Source organism: Bos grunniens, chromosome 13, assembly GCF_055505025.1.
Source record: "Bos grunniens cultivar Pamir isolate PY7600 chromosome 13, Bosgru_T2T1.0, whole genome shotgun sequence".
Lineage (NCBI taxonomy): Eukaryota > Metazoa > Chordata > Mammalia > Artiodactyla > Bovidae > Bos > Bos grunniens.
In genome coordinates, this window is record NC_141177.1 from 13,859,393 (window position 1) to 13,878,657 (window position 19,265).

The 19,265-nt window shown below is 39.7% G+C and overlaps 1 protein-coding gene and 1 non-coding gene across 4 annotated transcripts in view; both read right to left on the minus strand.

Annotated features, from left to right (window-relative positions):
- Window positions 1–19,265, minus strand: part of TOP1 (DNA topoisomerase I) — a 93,227-nt gene that overhangs the window by 55,203 nt on the left and 18,759 nt on the right. For all 3 annotated transcript variants that reach the window (XR_015139024.1, XM_086331839.1, XM_086331838.1), the window contains exon 3: window positions 1,206–1,308. Coding sequence is in view for 2 of the 3 variants with exons in the window: in XM_086331839.1 (XP_086187965.1) it covers window positions 1,206–1,308 (103 nt within the window). In the remaining variant the exon portion in view is untranslated. The remainder of the gene's footprint in view (window positions 1–1,205; window positions 1,309–19,265) is intronic.
- Window positions 107–213, minus strand: LOC147360233 (U6 spliceosomal RNA). The gene has a single exon (XR_015140118.1). It is a non-coding gene; the product is annotated as a U6 spliceosomal RNA (small nuclear RNA).

Sequence of the window (19,265 nt, forward strand, 5' to 3'; positions counted from 1 at the left end):
TAAACTGGTCTTGTGTTTTTACAACAGCATGTATTCTTGTGAACCTATTTATATTTTGAAATTTTAGTAGAAATGCTATCAGTTAATATTTGGGTTGATACGGCATAAAAATATGGAACGCTTCACAAATTTGCGTGTCAACCTTGTACGGGGGCCATGCTAATCTTCTCTGTATCATTCCAATTTTAGTGTATGTGCTGCCAAAGCGAGCACTCCCCGATGAGTACTGTTGAGCACCTAGTGTTTTCCCTGGCCATTTGGATATCTTCTTTTGTGAAGAGCTTGCTCCATCCTCTTATGAATTTTTCTGCTGAATTATCTGTCTCATTTTTATTTACTTGTAGATTTTTATACACACTGGACAAAAACTTTTGAGTATATATTTATGTTAAAAATATCTTGTCTATAGACAATAAGCCAACCTAATGAAGTAGTTCTAAGAGACTCTAGGTTGAAGGCACTTTCGTTTTAAGTTCCCTCCCACAAAATTTAGGCCATTATGGGAATATCATATGGCTTTCCCTCAACAACTGCCTTTAATTCAAAATGGAAGTTTAAGTCTTCATTTTCAATAAGTAGTCTTATACCCAAAGATACCCTGTCTTTGGGCTTAACCACCTGCCACCTACACCAAAAAAAGGAGGCAAAACAAACAAGAAAACATCTTTCTGATCCCTCTTGGATTCCAGAGGGCAACACCTCTGAGTTTCATTTACACTGGTGGTCACTGGCTTTTGTGAGAACTGAACCACTCTGGTAAACTGATGAAAGCTAGGAATGTTCTCTTCAGGAATATCTCATATACCAAACCTTTTGTATATGATTTAAGGGACTAATAGACCATGGAAGCCTAAGTTAAGAATTTTTAAACTTAAACCCTTTAAAGTACAGAAAGGAGAAAAATGTCAATCTATATCTATCAGGTTTCCAATCCAGTCACCTTTTATCAAGGCAAGTTCTCTGGACACTTGATGAAATGCCATTCTGTGGTAACAATTTACCATACTTGCTTTGGACATTCTAATCTGAATGAACAATAGCATCCCCAGTAAAGCCTGAATTATCAAGGCCATCCTCTTAACAACTCTGGAATCAAAGTCTGATGAATTTGCTATCCATGTATTTACCTGTGGTTCAAATTAAGGCCTATTCCAAGTAAGCCAAGCCTACCTGAATGATGAGGGACCTGACGGTTCAACCCTTACCTGTTGCTGTGCTTGGACTTTTCTCGGTCTTTCTCCTTGTCCTTCTTGTGCTCTTTGTGCCGGTGTTCTCGATCTTTATGCTTATCTTTGTGTTTATGAGAATCTGCAACCATAAGAGATGAGTCAGTTAAGAGAAGTCATGAGCTATCTCCTGCCCATCTACCTTGATGAGCTGGTCAAGAAGCACAATGACAGGACTTAAATGGCATGGTAGCTATCTGTAATAGCATATTCCACTGGAGAAAAAGACTTGACAAACCAGCGCAGACAAGGCATCCCATCACCCTACCTCTAAAACCAAGATATGTTACAAATAAGCAGGAAGAGAAGGGGGAGCCAATTCTGCTGTAAAAGAAGGTAACAGTTTGGCGTTCTTCTCCCTAGACCTGGTACCAGGAAGACTAAGCCATAAATGATTCAAAGGATAAATCTTGAACACCACCTCTCAAGATCAGATGGTTATCTATGTACCTTGTGGAAAATGCAAACCGTAAGAGATACGCGTTTTTAAATCAACTTTAATGAAGTATGATTTCTACATAGTAAGATACATTTCAAAGATAGAGTAGTAAGTCCAGCAGACATATGCACAGACATAATCCCTACCACAATCAAAATTTAGAACATTTCCATCATCCCTGGAAGTCTCCCTTGTGCCCATTCCTAGCCCAATCTGAATTTTTACCTCCAGCCTGAAGCAACCACTGATCCGCTAGCACAATTGATTAGATTTGTCTATATTTCTAGTTTCACATAAATGGAACTATAGGATATTCTCTTTTGGGTCTGATTTCTTTCCCTTAACATATTTTTGTCATTCAACCATGTTGGATATATCAGTAGTTGGTTAGATTTTACTGGAATGGTAATCCATTGTTGGGATACACTGCAATTTATTTATCCATTCATCTGCTGATGGACATTTGAGCTATTTTCAGGCACTGGCTTTTTTATGAATAAATCTGCTATGAACTTTCATATACAAGTCCTTGTGTAGACATGTTTTAATTTCTCTTGGGTATATACTTAATGATAAAGTTACAGGGTCACCTGTAAGTGTATGTTTTACTTTACAGGAAACTGCCAAACTGTACTGCAAAGTGATTATACCATTATACAGCCCCACCAACAATGGATTAGAGTTCCAACTGCTACAAATTCTCACCAACATCTAATAAAATCAGTCTACTTTTAGCTATTCTAGCAGGTATGTAGTGGTATCTCACTGTGGTTTTAATCCAGTTTACTGATTAAAATGATGGGCATCTTTTCATATGCAGATTGGCCACTCGTATCTTCTTTGGTAAAGTATCTCTTTAAGTCTTTCCTCCACTTAAAAAAACTTGTTTGCCTTATTACTGTGTTCTTTATTTGAATCCCTGGTGGCTCAGCGGTAAAGAATCCCCCTGCAATGCAAGAGATGAGGGTTTCATCCCTGGGTCAGGAAAATCCCCTGGAAAAGGAAATGGCAATCCACTCCAGTTCTTGCCTGGGAAATACCATGGACAGAAGTGCCTGGTGGGCTACAGTCCGTGGGGTTGCAAAAGAGTTGGACACAATTTATCAACTACACGACTACCACCACAAGTTCTTTACGTATCATGCATTACAATTTTTTGGTTAGACATGAGTATTGTGAATATTCTTTCTTCTAGGAGCTTTATACAGAGGTAAGAGGCAGGGAACATTTTAAAAATCTATAATATGTACAGCACCATTTTTTTTGTTGTTGTTTTCTTTTAAAGACTGCCTTTTTCATTCTTTTACAAGTGTTCTAGTTTCATTCTAGAACACTTTCTAACACCATACACAAAAATAAACTCAAAATGGATTAAAGATCTCAACGTAAGACCAGAAACTATAAAACTCCTAGAGGAGAACATAGGCAAAACACTCTCGGACATACATCACAGCAGGATCCTCTATGACCCACCTCCCAGAATATTGGAAATAAAAGCAAAAATAAACAAATGGGACCTAATTAAACTGAAAAGCTTCTGCACAACAAAGGAAACTATTAGCAAGGTGAAAGGGCAGCCTTCAGAATGGGAGAAAATAATAGCAAATGAAGCAACTGACAAACAACTAATCTCAAAAATATACAAGCAACTCCTACAGCTCAATTCCAGAAAAATAAACGACCCAATCAAAAAATGGGCCAAAGAACTAAATAGACATTTCTCCGAAGAAGACATACAGATGGCTAACAAACACATGAAAAGATGCTCAACATCACTCATTATCAGAGAAATGCAAATCAAAACCACTATGAGGTACCATTTCACGCCAGTCAGAATGGCTGCGATCCAAAAGTCTACAAGAAATAAATGCTGGAGAGGGTGTGGAGAAAAGGGAACCCTCTTACACTGTTGGTGGGAATGCAAACTAGTACAGCCACTATGGAGAACAGTGTGGAGATTCCTTAAAAAACTGGAAATAGAACTGCCTTATGATCCAGTAATCCCACTGTTGGGCATACACACTGAGGAAACCAGAAGGGAAAGAGACACGTGTACCCCAATGTTCATTGCAGCACTGTTTATAATAGCCAGGACATGGAAGCAACCTAGATACCCATCAGCACATGAATGGATAAGAAAGCTGTGGTACATATATACAATGGAGTATTACTCAGCCATTAAAAAGAATACATTTGAATCAGTTCTAATGAGATGGATGAAACTGGAGCCTATTATACAGAGTGAAGTAAGCCAGAAAGAAAAACACCAATATAGTATACTAACTCATATATATGGAATTTAGAAAGATGGTAACAATAACCCTGTGTACGAGACAGAAATAGAGACACTGATGTATAGATCAGTCTTATGGACTCTGTGGGAGAGGGAGAGGGTGGGGAGATTTGGGAGAATGGCATTGAAACATGTATAATATCATGTATGAAATGAGTCGCCAGTCCAGGTTTGATGCACGATACTGGATGCTTGGGGCTGGTACACTGGGAAGACCCAGAGGGAGGGTATGGGGAGGGAGGAGGGAGGAGGGTTCAGGATGGGGAGCACGGGTATACCTGTGGCGGATTCATTTCGATGTTTGGCAAAACTAATACAATATTGTAAAGTTTAAAAATAAAATAAAATTTAAAAAAAATAATAAAGACTGCCTTTTCCCCACTGAACTGCCTTGGGCCTCTTCACTGGAAATGAAGTGTCCACAAAATTGTAGATCTGTTACTAGACCCCAACACAGAGTATATTAACTCCTAAAGCTTCAGAGTAGAGCTTTTTTTCAATAGTAATTTTGAGATCAGCTAATTTAAGTACTTTAACTTTGTACCTTTTCAAAATTGTTTTGGCTATTCTATCTTCTGTATTTCCATATAAATTTTAGATTTAGTTGTTTGATTTCCTAAAGAAAAAAAATAAAAGCTATCTGGGAGTTTGTGTCCATAGGACAATTTGCAGAGAAGTGACATCAAAACATTGTGTCCTTTGATCCATGAACATGGTATCTCTTTCTACTTTTTGAGGTTAGTAACTCTCAAATTTTGGTGTATCAGAATTAACCCAAGGGCATATTAAAAATGCAGCTCACTGGAGTCAGGTCACCTTAACATTGACTGTGAATCAATTGGAAGTTTATGTACTCAACGCATGTGGTAGTTTTAAAATATGTCCAACAGATTCTTTGATACTCCTCCTTTCAAGTTGTGGCCTAATTTCCTTCTCCTTAAGTATGGGCTAGACGTAGTGACTCAGCCCTAAAAACAGGACAAAGTGGAAATGTCAGTGGGCAGGCCATCAAAGGCATTGGATCTTTCTCCTTGCCCTGGGCGAAGACAGTTGCCACAGTTAGGACACTCGAGCAGCCCTATGGAGAGGCCTATCTGGTGAGAAAGTGAAACTTCCTGCTACTAGTTATGTGAATGAACCACCTTGGAAGTGGGTCCTCTAGTCTCAGTTAAGCCTTCAGATGACTGTCAACTCAGACTCAGAGCTAAAACCACCCAGCTAAGCTCTTCCTGGATTCCTGGTTCACACAAACTGTGTGAGAAAACAAATGTTTGTTATTTAAGGTGCTAAATTTTGAGATAACATGTTTAATAACAACAGACAACTAACAATAATGTACAGACAACGCGTGTGTTCCACACTACTCCTTGCTCAAAGCAAAAATAAATCACATTTGGCATAACCCATTAAGTATCTATTCTGTGCCAGGCCCTAGAGAAACAGAATTTGCATGACCATTCCCCTAGCTATAAGAAATTCTCATCTCACCGAGATGGGAAAATAAAATCATGTGGTATCAGAACCCAATCTTTCACATAGCATAGAGAACCCGTCAACTTCTGAAAATCTCAAGTGCAAAATTTTAAAATGCTGTCAATCTGATACAAAGCTGTTAGCCCCTGTTTACCTGATAATAATTAATACCCTGATTTCTTCTGCCCTCAACAAGTACTTACAGTTAAAATCATAATAACTGACAAACCATGCCACTAGCACTACAACCCTCTGTTTACAGGCCAGATTTAACAAACAAACAGAACATGAGCATCTGCTATTACGGCCCAAGGCTATGGCAGCAACATAATTAAAAAAAATTTTCTTCTGTGTATACAAACACATAAACATGTCTGAAAAAGACTAGAAGACACCAACTGTTAAAAGTAGTCTGGGTGATAAATTTATGAGTAACTTGAGTTTTTGTGTGTATGCTTTGCCTTTGTTTTCCAATTTTTTCCCCAAGATGAGTCACTTTCATAATAAAAAATAGAAGTTAAAAAAATTACCAGGCTTTAAAACTATTTTGACAAATACTGGTGTACACAAGGAAAAAGGAGTATTATTAACTCACTAAAAAGCTTTAAAGAAAAAGAAAACTAAGTAAAAGACAAATTGAAAATAATTCCAGGTAGGTTTTAGATAACCAGTCTGCAAAAAACATTATTGTTTTAAGTGTGCAGAACTTCAAAGTTGATTTTTAAAGCCAAATCCCCAATTCTTTCAAAGCTATTGCTAATCTAAAAACATAAAACCAAAATGTCTGGTAAGAAACTTAAAAGTTGTAGCTGAAAATTCCACCAGTGCAAGTAAGACCTGGGTCAAAGATCTGAACCCCAAGTGTCCCTATTTAAAAGTCATCACATGTCTACTGTATGTTCAAACTGTGCTGTGTGTGCTGTGACGGGTACCAAAATACATGTCAATGACTTTACATATCCTAATAGCTGTAGTATAGTTCTACGGGGGAGGCTGGACCTTCTGAGGAGAAATGACAGGGGGGCAGAATGGAATGAGTTGATCTCCTGAACAACAAAAGTGTGTAAACAAGCTAAATAACCAACAGAAAGGGACACCATCACAGAGCAGATCTGCACGAGGTAAACTGACGGATAGCTTTCATAGATGCATACGGACGTACTTCCAGGTGAATGACGTCTGCAATTAGCTTTAAAATATTCTCACCCCGCCCCCCGCAAAATGGGGAGATATGGGGATAGATAAAACAAGACTGGCAAGAGCTTGATATTAATAGTTATTGAAGAGGCAGATAAGACACATGGGAGTTCATTATTATTACTCTACTTAAATAGATTTGAAACTTCAGAATAAAAAGTTAAACACTTATTTGTAAGCTTTGTCCCTTCCAATCCCCTATTTTTTTCTTATTATATAAGGGTACGGCAAGAAGACTAGCCTAGTCCAAGAGAGGATTTGTGTTAAGGAGCAGTAAGAGATAAAGCTTGATAAAATTTACCCAAGAGTCAGGGTGTCCTACTCTCAGGATGACAAGGAGCCACTTCAAGCAGAAAAGGAACTAAATGAAAGCCATACTTAAGGAAGATTAATTGAAGGGCAGTGTGGGTAGAAGGTAAAAGTAAGAGCAAAATAACTAGCTAGTGTTTTTGAAGCAATCTAGAAAAAAGTGATAGCAAAGAGACTGAGAAAAAAATGTAAAAGCATGTTGAAAAAATGGAAGTAGAATCCAGTTCTAGGAACTCATGGGATGTGTGATCAATAAATGCAGAAGGGTTGAAGAAGATTCAAAGACTCTAAGTCAAGGTGGCTAGAACAAGGTGCCTTAGAAGACGACACAGGAAATCTGCGCACAACAAAAATGAGGAAAACAAAAAGACTGAAGAAATGATGAAACTAACTCAAGTCCTATTGTATTTAAGGTAACAGTGGGATATTTAAAAATGATGGACAGTAGAGAAGCCAGTAAGTAAAAACTGAAGCCAATAAGAGCACAATGATGTACGTCCCCCATGGCGAAAATATTTGTAGACAGCATACTAATGGATTTAAAGATTCCTTTTAGTACATACTCTTTCCCTTAACTGGAGTTCATCTAAGAACAGATATTATTGAAAATGTTTTGTAGAAAGGATTTTGCCACTTTATGCACCTGCTAAATGCAACAAGACTTGTCTTGATTTTGACTAACAGAATAGAAATGAAAGGCACAAGCCATTGCATATTAAATCATCAGAAAACCTCATTCACCCTCCTGATAACAAATGTTTCAAATCCTAGAATTCAAAATATTTAAGATGAAGACACAGGAGGAAGACCACCGAAATTCTTGAGAATAAGAAGACATTAACAACTAATTCCTTTCACTCTAACTTAAAGGATAGATATGTAAATGAACAGAGCGAGAGAACAGGAATCAACATCTTTTGTTACAGTTATCTAAGGCATTCCTAAGGTCAACAATGTTCTGAGGTAAAGAGACTTCCAAATGACAAAAGAGGTTAAGTATCTGTGTCTTCCCCAGTTGCAAGAACAGTTGCTAGGTATCACTACAAACTTCCAGATGTGTAAGATGGATTCAGAAAAGGCAGAGGAACCAGAGATCAAATTCCCAACATCCATTGGATCATTGAAAAAGCAAGAGTGTTCCAGAAAAAATCATTTTGATATTTGGCAAAACTAATACAATTACGTAATTATGTAAAGTTTAAAAATAAAATAAAATTTAAAAAAAACAACATCTACTTCTGCTTTATTGACTATGCGAAAGCCTTTGACAGTGTGGATCACAACAAACTGTGGAAAATTCTTAAACAGATGGGAATACCAGACCACCTGACCTGCCTCCTGAGAAATCTGTATGCAGGTCAAGAAGCAACAGGTAGAACTGGACATGGAACAACAGACTCCTTCCAAATCGAGAAAGGAGTATGTCAAGGCTGTATATTGTCACCCTGCTTATTTAACTTATATGCAGAGTACATCATGCAAAATACTGGGCTGGATGAAGCACAACTGGAATCAAGATTGCCGGGAGAAATATCAATAACCTCAGATATGCAGATGACACCACACTTATGGCAGACAGTGAAGAAGAACTAAAGAGCCTCTTGATGAAAGTGAAAGAGGAGAGTGAAAAAGCTGTCTTAAAACTCAATATTCAGAAAACTAAGATCATGGCATCTGGTCCCATCACTTTATGACAAATAGATGGGGAAACAATGGAAACAGTGATAGACTTTTTTTGGGGGGGCTCCAAAATGACTGCAGATGGTGACTGCAGCCATGAAATTAAAAGTTGCTTACTCCTTGGAAGGAAAGTTATGACCAACCTAGAGAGCATATTAAAAAGCAAACCCAATACAATATTGTAAAGTAAAAAAAAAAAGAAATATAAAAAAAAAGAAAAATAAGTAAATGAAAAAGCAGAGACATCGCTTTGCCAACAAAGGTCCGTCTAGTCACAGCTATGGTTCTTCCAGTGGTCATGTATGGATGTGAGAGCTGGACTATAAAGAAGGCTGAGCACCAAAGAATTGATGCTTTTGAACTGTGGTGTTGGAGGAGACTCTTGAGAGTCCCTTGGACAGCAAGGAGATCCAACCAGTCCATCCTACAGGAAATCAGTCCTGAATATTCACTGGAAGGATTGATGCTGAAGCTGAAACTCCAATACTTTGGCCACCTGATGTGAAGAACTGACTCACTGGAAAAGACCCTGATGCTGGGAAAGACTGAAGGTGGGAGGAGAAGGGGATGACAGAGGATGAGATGGTTGGATGGCATCACCGACTCAATGGACATGAGTTTTAGTCATCTCCGGGAGTTGGTGATGGACAGGGAAGCCTGGCGTGCTGCAGTCCATGGGGTTGCAAAGAGTCGGACACGACTGAGCGACTGAATTGAACTGAACTGATCTCTACAAAATGACTTGATGGATAAGTGCAAAATCAAACAGCAAAAAACCAACAACCTTCTACTACTAGATTCAGAATTAGACTCTGAGCGTTAACTCAGTTTACAACCATTTTAAATGTATTCTTAAATCCAAAGCATCCTCCTCTAGACTCATCAAGACACTCTGCCCTCAAGGGGTTTACAATCCAGGAAGATAATCCAGATAGGAACCCAACACAGCCAAAAGCAAACAAGAGAAAAGGGGCACTACTACCTGCTAGAGTACTCAAACTGTCTCGTTTGATTTTCTTACTACTCTTATAAGAAAAATTCCCATTTCACACAAGACCAATAGTTATCTCTTTCTAAGGGTGCACTGTGCACAAGGTAGTATGTTTATGTATTATCTCCACTTTTCACAACTCTGAGCAGTACTGATTTTACCAAATCTAATACACATTTTTGCTTCTTAACATCTCTGAAAAAGTGCATATGGTTCATATAACCCCCATAGAGGGGGAATCTGGAAACACTCAGCAGAACTAACTTATTAATACATACTAACTTTTGACCCTGGGCTTCCCAGGTGGTGCCAGTGGTAAAGAAGCCGCCTCCCAGTGCAGGAGACATAAGAGGCGTGGGTTCAATCCCTGGGTGGGAAAGATCCTCTGGAGGAAGACGGCAACCCATTCCAGTGTTCTTGCCTGGAGAATCCCATGGACAGAGGAGCCTGGCAGGCTACAGTCCTGTATAGGATCACAAAGAGTCAGACATGCCTGAAGTGACTTCGCATGCACGCATACATCTTTTGACCCAGCAAGCCATATCTAGGAATGTAGCCTGAAGATACACTTTGAACGATGGTGTGATCACTCACCTAGAGCCAAACATCCTGGAATGTGAAGTCAAGTGGGCCTTAGAAAGCATCACTACAAACAAAGCTAGTGGACGTGATAGAATTCCAGTTGAGCTATTCCAAATCCTGAAAGATGATGCTGTTAAAGTGCTGCACTCAATATGCCAGCAAATTTGGAAAACTCAGCAGTGGCCACAGGACTGGAAAAGGTCAGTTTTCATTCCAATCCCAAAGAAAGGCAACGCCAAAGAATGCTCAAACTACCGCACAATTGCACTCATCTCACACGCTAGTAAAGTAATGCTCAAAATTCTCCAAGCCAGGCTTCAGCAATATGTGAACCGTGAACTTCCTGATGTTCAAGCTGGTTTTAGAAAAGGCAGAGGAACCAGAGATCAAATTGTCAACATCCACTGGATCATGGAAAAAGCAAGAGAGTTCCAGAAAAACATTTATTTCTGCTTTATTGACTATGCCAAAGCCTTTGACTGTGTGGATCACAATCAACTGTGGAAAATTCTTCAAGAGATGGGAATACCAGAACACCTGATCTGCCTCTTGAGAAATTTGTATGCAGGTCAGGAAGCAACAGTTAGAACTGGACATGGAACAACAGACTGGTTCCAAATAGGAAAAGGAGTTCGTCAAGGCTGTATATTGTCACCCTGTTTATTTAATTTATATGCAGAGTACTCATGAGAAACGCTAGACTGGAAGAAACACAAGCTGGAATCAAGATTGCTGGGAGAAATCTCAATAACCTCAGATATGCAGATGACACCACCCTTATGGGAGAAAGTGAAGAGGAACTCAAAAGCCTCTTGATGACAGTGAAAGTGGAGAGTGAAAAAGTTGGCTTAAAGCTCAACATTCAGAAAACGAAGATCATGGCATCCGGTCCCACCACTTCATGGGAAATAGATGGGGAAACAGTGGAAACAGTGTCAGACTTTATTTTTCTGGGCTCCAAAATCACTATAGATGGTGACTGCAGCCATGAAATTAAAAAACGCTTACTCCTTGGAAGAAAAGTTATGACCAACCTAGACAGCATATTCAAAAGCAGAGACATTACTTTGCCAACAAAGGTTTGTCTAGTCAAGGCTATGGTTTTTCCTGTGGTCATGTATGGATGTGAGAGTTGGACTGTGAAGAAGGCTGAGCGCTGAAGAATTGATGCTTTTGAACTGTGGTGCTGGAGAAGACTCTTGAGAGTCCCTTGGACTGCAAGGAGATCCAACCAGTCCATTCTGAAGGAGATCAGCCCTGGGATTTCTTTGGAAGGAATGATGCGAAAGCTGAAACTCCAGTACTTTGGCCACCTGATGCGAAGAGTTGACTCATTGGAAAAGACCCTGATGCTGGGAGGGATTGGGGGCAGGAGGAGAAGGGGACGACAGAGGATGAGATGGCTGGACGGCATCACTGACTCGATGGACGTGAGTGTGAGTGAACTCCGGGAGTTGGTGATGGACAGGGAGGCCTGGCGTGCTGCGATTCATGGGGTCGCAAAGAGTCGGACATGACTGAGCGACTGATCTGATCTCTGATGTATACATGAAGGCAGAGCAAATTAGGTCAGTAGAGAAGAAATTTTTAATTTTAGACTTGCTGGAATGGATTAAAATTCCTTTCCTTCATCCCCAAATCTCAAATGTCAAATGACCTTAAAGCAACAGTGTTTATATTGCATTATGATGTTCCTACGTTTAAAAAGGCAATAGACATTTTCCTAAATGTCTGTACATGAGACATGTGCCATTACCTCTGGCTCTTACATGACGGCAGAATTTTCAACTTTTCTGCCCTGCTGTTATTTCTCAGAAAGAGTAGTATGGCAATACGATTATGGGCATTTTGAAAAATAGTATTAAGAGTAAAAATAATGAATCTGGGGTACCTGCCTCTTTTGTTTCCAAGTGAAAAATTATATACTGAGGAGAAATGATTCCACTAGAGAACAGAAATAAAAAGCTTAGGACCCAAGAGGGCAGAGAGGTATTTAACATAGACTTTCTGGAGGAGGAAGAACTTCCCAGGTTGCTCAGTGGTAAAGACCTGCCTGCTGAAGCAGGAGGTGCAGGTTCAACCCCTGGGTTGGGAAGATCCCCTGGGGAAGGAAATAGCAACCCACTCCAGCATTCTTGCCTAGAAAATTCCACGGACAAAGAAACCTGGTGGATACACTCCATGGGGTGGCAATCAGTTGAATGCAACTAAGCAACTAAGCACACACAGAGGAGGCAGTGTTTGAGCTAAGTCTTACTAAAGGCTAAGAGGGAGTTAGCATGGTTGAGAACAGACAAAGGGCATTCTTGGCAGATGAGCCATGAAAGTAGACAACCTATTATTGTCATTATTATTGTTATTGAAAAACTGATCTCATGTTTGAGCAAAACTAAGTGAGATATACTTCCTGCCAGCTAGGAAATGCTAGAGTTGATTCTTATCCATATATATAAGAATTAAAATCCCAGAGTTATATTTAATTTGCCTAAAGCCATGTATCCTAAAAGCAGTTTCTTAAAAAAGATACAGAAACACTCCTACTGCTTGTAGCTTTACAGTCCTAATCCTCTGCTTAGAAGAGAAACAAAACACCTAGGAATAAGAAACTTCAGTATCAAATAAATTCAGCAAAATTTGATACAACTGTTATAAAGTACCTGAAAGGTGGCCTAATCCTAGGATAACAATGAAACTGCAGGTTCGGGAACCAGGTACAGAACCAGCCCCAAGTAGCTAGAACAGCATCAAATGAGGTGTAAGATGAAGAGTTCACTCCTCACAGGGAAACCAGACACATATACAATTACATGAAAAAGGAAGCCAAGCCTATAAAACACTTTGTTAAATATGTTCAAGAATGGGAATTCCCCAGCAGTCCAGTGGTTAGGACTTCACACTTCCCCTGCCAAGGACCTGGGTTTGATCCCTGGTTGGGAAACTAAGATCTCACAAGTCGCTCAGCACGGCCAAAAAAAAAGAAAAAAAAAGTTCAAGAATGATGCTGTTAAAACAAAAGATCACGCTTAAACCCTAACGACAATCAGAGACATCACAGACAAGCACAGCATGTTGGAAACAATCCCTGAAGGAAGCAGACTGGTTCAATAGAGTGGAGAAGATCTGATTCAAATCCTTGTTCTACTGGTGACTGTATAACCTTGGGGGAAAGTCACTTAACTACGGGGTCTGTAAGAATGCAGCATAAGTCAATGAGTAAGAGCTTCAAATATGTTCACTGACTTAAGACCTGTGATCTTGGTAAACTTACCTCTTTTATAGATGAATAAAGTGAGATGTAGAAAATTTAAGTGACCTTAAATAATTTTATTTCAAATTAAATCAAATTCTTTATGTATGGTTGTGACTTCCCTGGATGTCCAATGGTTAAGAACCTGTGCTTTCACTGCAGGGGTGCAGGTTCAATCCCTGGTCAGGGAACTAAGATTCCGCATGCTGCATATAAATTAATTAATTAATTTTAAAAATTCTTTGTGTGTGGTTGTATCAGAATTCTTGGCTAATCTCCAAAAAATTCCAAGCACACTGACAACTGTCAATAAGGTACAATTATTACTGAATCTTCTGCATGATCAATTTATATAAAACTGAAATGAGCCTACCCAATTGGTCCAAATAACTTAAGGTTCAGATTTTATACATGCATTTAAGGCAGCAACCCAGGCCCATTCACTTTGTCTGACCAGCCAATGATGACTAAAAGGCTATCTGCATCCAGGAAAGAGAAGCACTTAAGAAACACCAGTTAACACCCCCAGGCAGAAATATTTGCAAGAGTTTACAATGGCATCCCACTCCAGTACTCTTGCCTGGAAATCCCATGGACGGAGGAGCCTGGTGGGCTGCAGTCCAAGGGGTCCCTAAGAGTCGGACACGACTGAGCGGCTTCACTTTCACTTTTCACTTTCATGCATTGGAGAAGGAAATGGCAACCCACTCCAGTGTTCTTGCCTGGAGAATCCCAGGGACAAAGGAGCCTAGTGGGCTGCTGTCTATGGGGTCACACAGAGTCGGACACGACTGAAGCGACTTAGCAGCAGCAGCAGCGGCAATCAGCAGGTAGCTAACAGTGTTGCCAAGTTTTTCCACCCAGGTTCTCTAATGCAACTACAATCCAACCCAAGCACTAACATTTACTTTGTTAAGAGAGAAAAAACACTAAGAAATTGGCAAAATTTCTGACCCTTTTAACAAATATTCCATGATCATGGGCTTCCCTGGTGGCTTAGACAGTAAACAATCTGCCTGTAATACAGGACACCAGGGTTCAATCCCTGGGTTGGGAAGATTCCTTAGAGAAGGGAATAGCTACCCACTCCAGTATGCTTGCCTGGGGAATTCAACGGACAGAGGAGTCTGGCGGGCTACAGTCCATGGGGTTGCAAAGAGTCAGACGCAACTAACATCAACATCGTGATTTTAAGGATTTCACTTCTCCATCATTCTTCTAAATGATTAGGGTAATCAGATCAGGGCAGGAGAGAGACTCCTTTACTTCCTTATAAACAAAAGCAGAGGTTTCTCTGGTACAGAGAAGGGTTCTTTGCCATGTTTTGAGGCAGACCTCTTTAGATGGACTTTTGACAAAGGGTTTGAGACTTAAAGCAGTAACTGTATAATATGATGGGTTCTTCCTTCAAATATAGTCCAATGTGGAGAGAGAGTGGGGAATGTTTTTCAACCAAAAGATGCCTTCCCCAAAGAGGCCCTGAAACAACACTGTCAACCTTTGCTCAACTCTAACACAAAAATATACTCAGTGCATTAAGAAAATAGACAGTGGAACGATTTGGGTGAAGATACTTGGTGAAAAAATTAATTTTCTAAAGGAGATATTTATCATATGCTCACTTATTAAGCCACTTCTATTGGGATAAATCTTTGCACCTTCTTCCTCCTTGACCTTCAAATCCGTGGATACCACATCCTCAGAAGCTGGAGTTCAAACAAAATCTCTATTCTACACACACTCTACATCTAGTACATTCTAACATTTTAAGACTGTTTTTGCCTAGGACAGATAACAAGCTGGTTTCAATGATAAAGACTGACATCCGGAGTGTGGTCAGTATCAGGGGTGTGTGAGAAACTCTTCAGGAACTTAATGCAAAACTAAAAGGAGTCAGGAAGGCTGAAAGTCTGTCACTGAAGAGGGGATGGGTTGAGGGGTAAAAGAATTCTACCCTTCCCTCTCCCCCACACAGCTGTCTAAATTCAGACTTGACCAATGCTGATGCAGCTTCAGTCCAGGAAACCCAGTCTGTGATCCACCTTAATGGGTGGCTGACTTCAATTTGTAGTCCATGGAGGAGTCTTTATTACTGTTTTTTGAAAACTTTTAATTTTATATTGGATGTAGCTGATTAACAATGCTGTGATAATTTCAAGTGGACAGCAAAGGGATTCAGCCATACAAATACATGTACCTTATCACTATTTTACAGTGACTCTCACTGAGAACATTTCCAAAACTCCAGTGCAGAGTTAATAGCCTTTCGAAGTATTCAGGACGGAGGCTATTCTGGCTAAAAGTTCAAAGAGCTCCAGATTTAAGAGAAAAATGTCAGGAGGATTCAGCTCTAAAGAAAATCCTTCAAAACTCAAGAATGAGAGAAGGGACTAGTAACATTTTCAACTTTTAAAGTCCAAATTATCAACTGTTCTCCCCGGATGTATACTGTATATAACAAGACCTCGTACTCTTAAGCTAATAACACACAAAAAAACAACAGCTGAGAAGAGCAGATGGAAGAAGTTTTTCTTCTTCTCTCCTTTATGAAACTGGAGTTAACAATATTCATCCAATCAAATATTTACTGAGTACCAACTTTGTGTCAGGCGTTGTTTTAGGTGTGGCAGTACAGCAGGAAATAGTACCAAGTCTCTGGTCTCATGAAATTCCATAATAAGCATCATAACCACCCCAACCCTTCCCAACAGCAGCAGCAGCTGTTAAATAAGTAACTTTGAAAAAGGGAAGTTGGAGGGGGAAGGTCTCCACAGTTGCCCAAGTTTTCCTTGGATGCAGCCCCATGAAGTTCCACAATCAGACTTTAATTTTGCAACTGGAAAAGACCTTCATAAGAAGTTATGAAGGGAACTGCCCCCGTGGTCCAGGCTCCCAATTCAGGGGGCCTAAGTTTGATTCCTGGTTAGGAACTAGATGCCACACGCTGCAACTAAAAAGGTTCTGCATGCCACAACTAAGACCTGAGGCAAACAAACTACTGTTGTCACCCAACTCTTTGCGAACCCAAGGACTGCACCACACCAGGCTTCCCTGTCCTTCACTATCTCCCGGAGTTAGCTCAAACTTATGTCCATTGAGTTGGTAATGCCACCCATCCAACAAATTACAAAAAACAAAAGTTATGGACGCCAAGTCAAAGAAAGGGTCAGACAATCAGATGAAGTTGCCAAGTATTTTGCAAAGTGCTTAAGTTTTTGTCCTCAATATTCAATACTTCACAAAAGTCCATCACCAGAAACTTAGCCGTCCACTGCATTAAAAGACTGAGTCTTTTAATTATAGCATTTCCCATTTGTTTTTATCAGCTCTACAACACAATTTCAAATTCTAAAACGGATCATTTTCTCAAATGTCTACATAATCTAGAAGAAATGCCAGAAACTAACTTAAAAACACTTAAGTGAACCTACTTGGTTCTGGAACATCAGCAACCCTTAAGATTAGTGTTCAGCTGTTGTTTCTCGTCCTTGCCACAGAAAAGACACAACATGAAGCAGCCAACTGGTTTGCTTTAGGCCTCAATCTCATACAAAAAGAAGGGTTAAGGTCACAGGATGTTTTTCCTTCCAGTCCACTTCCGCATTTAAAGTGGACTCCTTTTATGCTTTTACAACACTACAATTACCTTAATCTGTCTTTTCAGCCCCTTCCTGTCTCTGTACCCTATTTTAACTTGTTTTATAACCTCCTCTCCCACCCTACTCCTTCTATTATGCTCCTTCAAGTTCATCTTCCTCTCTTCCTCTGGCTCCCATTCCCAGGGACCAATTAATTGAGGACATTAAAAATAAAACATGAGTACCATCTTTCTAGATTCCATATGCACGCATTAATATACAATACCTGTCTTTTTCTTTCTGACTTACTTCACTCTGTGTAACAGGCTCCAGGTTCATCCACCTCATTAAGACTGACTCAAATGCGGTTTTTTTTAATAGCTGAGTAATACTCCATTGTATATACGGACTGTATACAGAATTTCTGTATCTGTTCATCTACCGATGAACATGGTTCCTCCATGTCCTAGCTATTGTGAAACAGTGCTACAAGATGAACACTGGGGTACATGCGTCTCTCGATTATGGTTTTCTCAGGGTGTATGACCAGCACTGGGACTGCTGGGTCACACGGTTGTTCTAGCTTTTTAAGCAATCTCCACACTGCTCTCCGTAGCAGCAGGGCAGCAATGGAGATGCAGACAGAGAGAACAGACTTGTGGACACAGCGGGGAAGGAGTGGGTGGGGCGGATAGAGAGAACAGCGTGGAAACATATACACTACCATATAAGAGACAGCAGGTGGGGATTTGCTGTGTGACACGGGGAGCTACCTAGATGGGTGGGAGTAGGGAGGGAGCGGGAAGGGGGTTCAGGAGGGAGGGGACACGTGTATACCTGAGGCTGATTCATGTTGATATATGGCAGAAACCAACACACTACTGTAAAGGAATTATCTTCCAATTTAAAAAAAAACATGCAATGTCAAGATGGGGTCCTAGGTAACACTTATTTCTCTGCTCTGGTCTCAAAGTTTCTAATCTGTAAAATAACCTCTACTGATCTCTTACACTTCCAGTCCCAATAATTTTATGACCTTTAAAATTTGTTTTGGTTTAAAAGAGATTAGGATATTAAAAAAAAAAAATCTAAATGCTTGAGAGCAGTAGTTCTTAAACTTTCTTAACTAGTTTCTTAACTAGTTTGCTGCTTAAGAAGCAGAATTAGCAGTGGGCTAAGTCTTGGCCTCCTCTTCAAGAGTTTTCCTTTTTGTGACTAACTTTGTCTCGGTTTGCAAGAGCAAGTCGATTTTAACCACTTTTAAATCAAGTTGAATAATAGCCATTCATGGGCTGTTTGAAAGGAGAAAAGAAGTGGGAGCCAGGCTGAGCATGGATATCATTTAGGAAAAAGCCTTAGGTAAAGCTTGGAGGATTCTAGTCACTTACACACAGAACTTCAGAACAACAGCACTGTCTCTGTGTATGAGACCTGGGAATAAGATCATCCTCAGATATGTCTATTTTAACACAAGGTCTCTAGGTAACTATAATCTAGAAATGTATTTTGAAAAACCCTGCGCTGTCGTTTCTTGGTCCTTTCAACAATGATTCATACCAAATACCAGCCACCTACAATAATGGACAGGCTACTGATTTTATTTTCAGTTTCTATGTTAATTAGATCTCTCTGTTCCTTTAAAGGGCAGGCACAAGGTGCTGAGTCAGTTGCTGGGGATTTTTTTTAAATTTACAGCTGAGACTATTGAGTCTCTACAATTGAGGAAGAGAGAGATTTTCACCTGCTACCTTCCTAGCCCCTACCTGAGAGGAAGAAGGAAGAGCTACATAAGGAATGACACAGCTACTGCAACTTAGATAAGGAGTAGGGTAGCAAGGCTCTTTAGAATAGAAATTTTGTTGTTTGAACATCAGGGCAGAATCATGCTTACAAATAGGTAACTCAAGTCCTGCCACTGGGACTCAGTTGTGAAGATGAATGACTACAAAAAAGATGACTTAAAGCAGCCACAGATCATATGTAAATGAGTGAGCATGACTACATTCCAATAAAATGTTATTTATGGACACTGGAATTTGCATTTCATGTAATTTTTCTGTGTCATGAAATAGTAAATAATATTCTTTTTCTAAACTGAAGTATAACTGATGTAACATTATATTAGCTTTAAGTGTACGTAATAAATTTTCCCCAACTAGTTAAGACAAATATAAAAGCTATTCATAGTTCATGGGTCATACAACAGAAGGCACAGTTTGCAGAACTCTGCAGCTACTTAACAGGGACTAG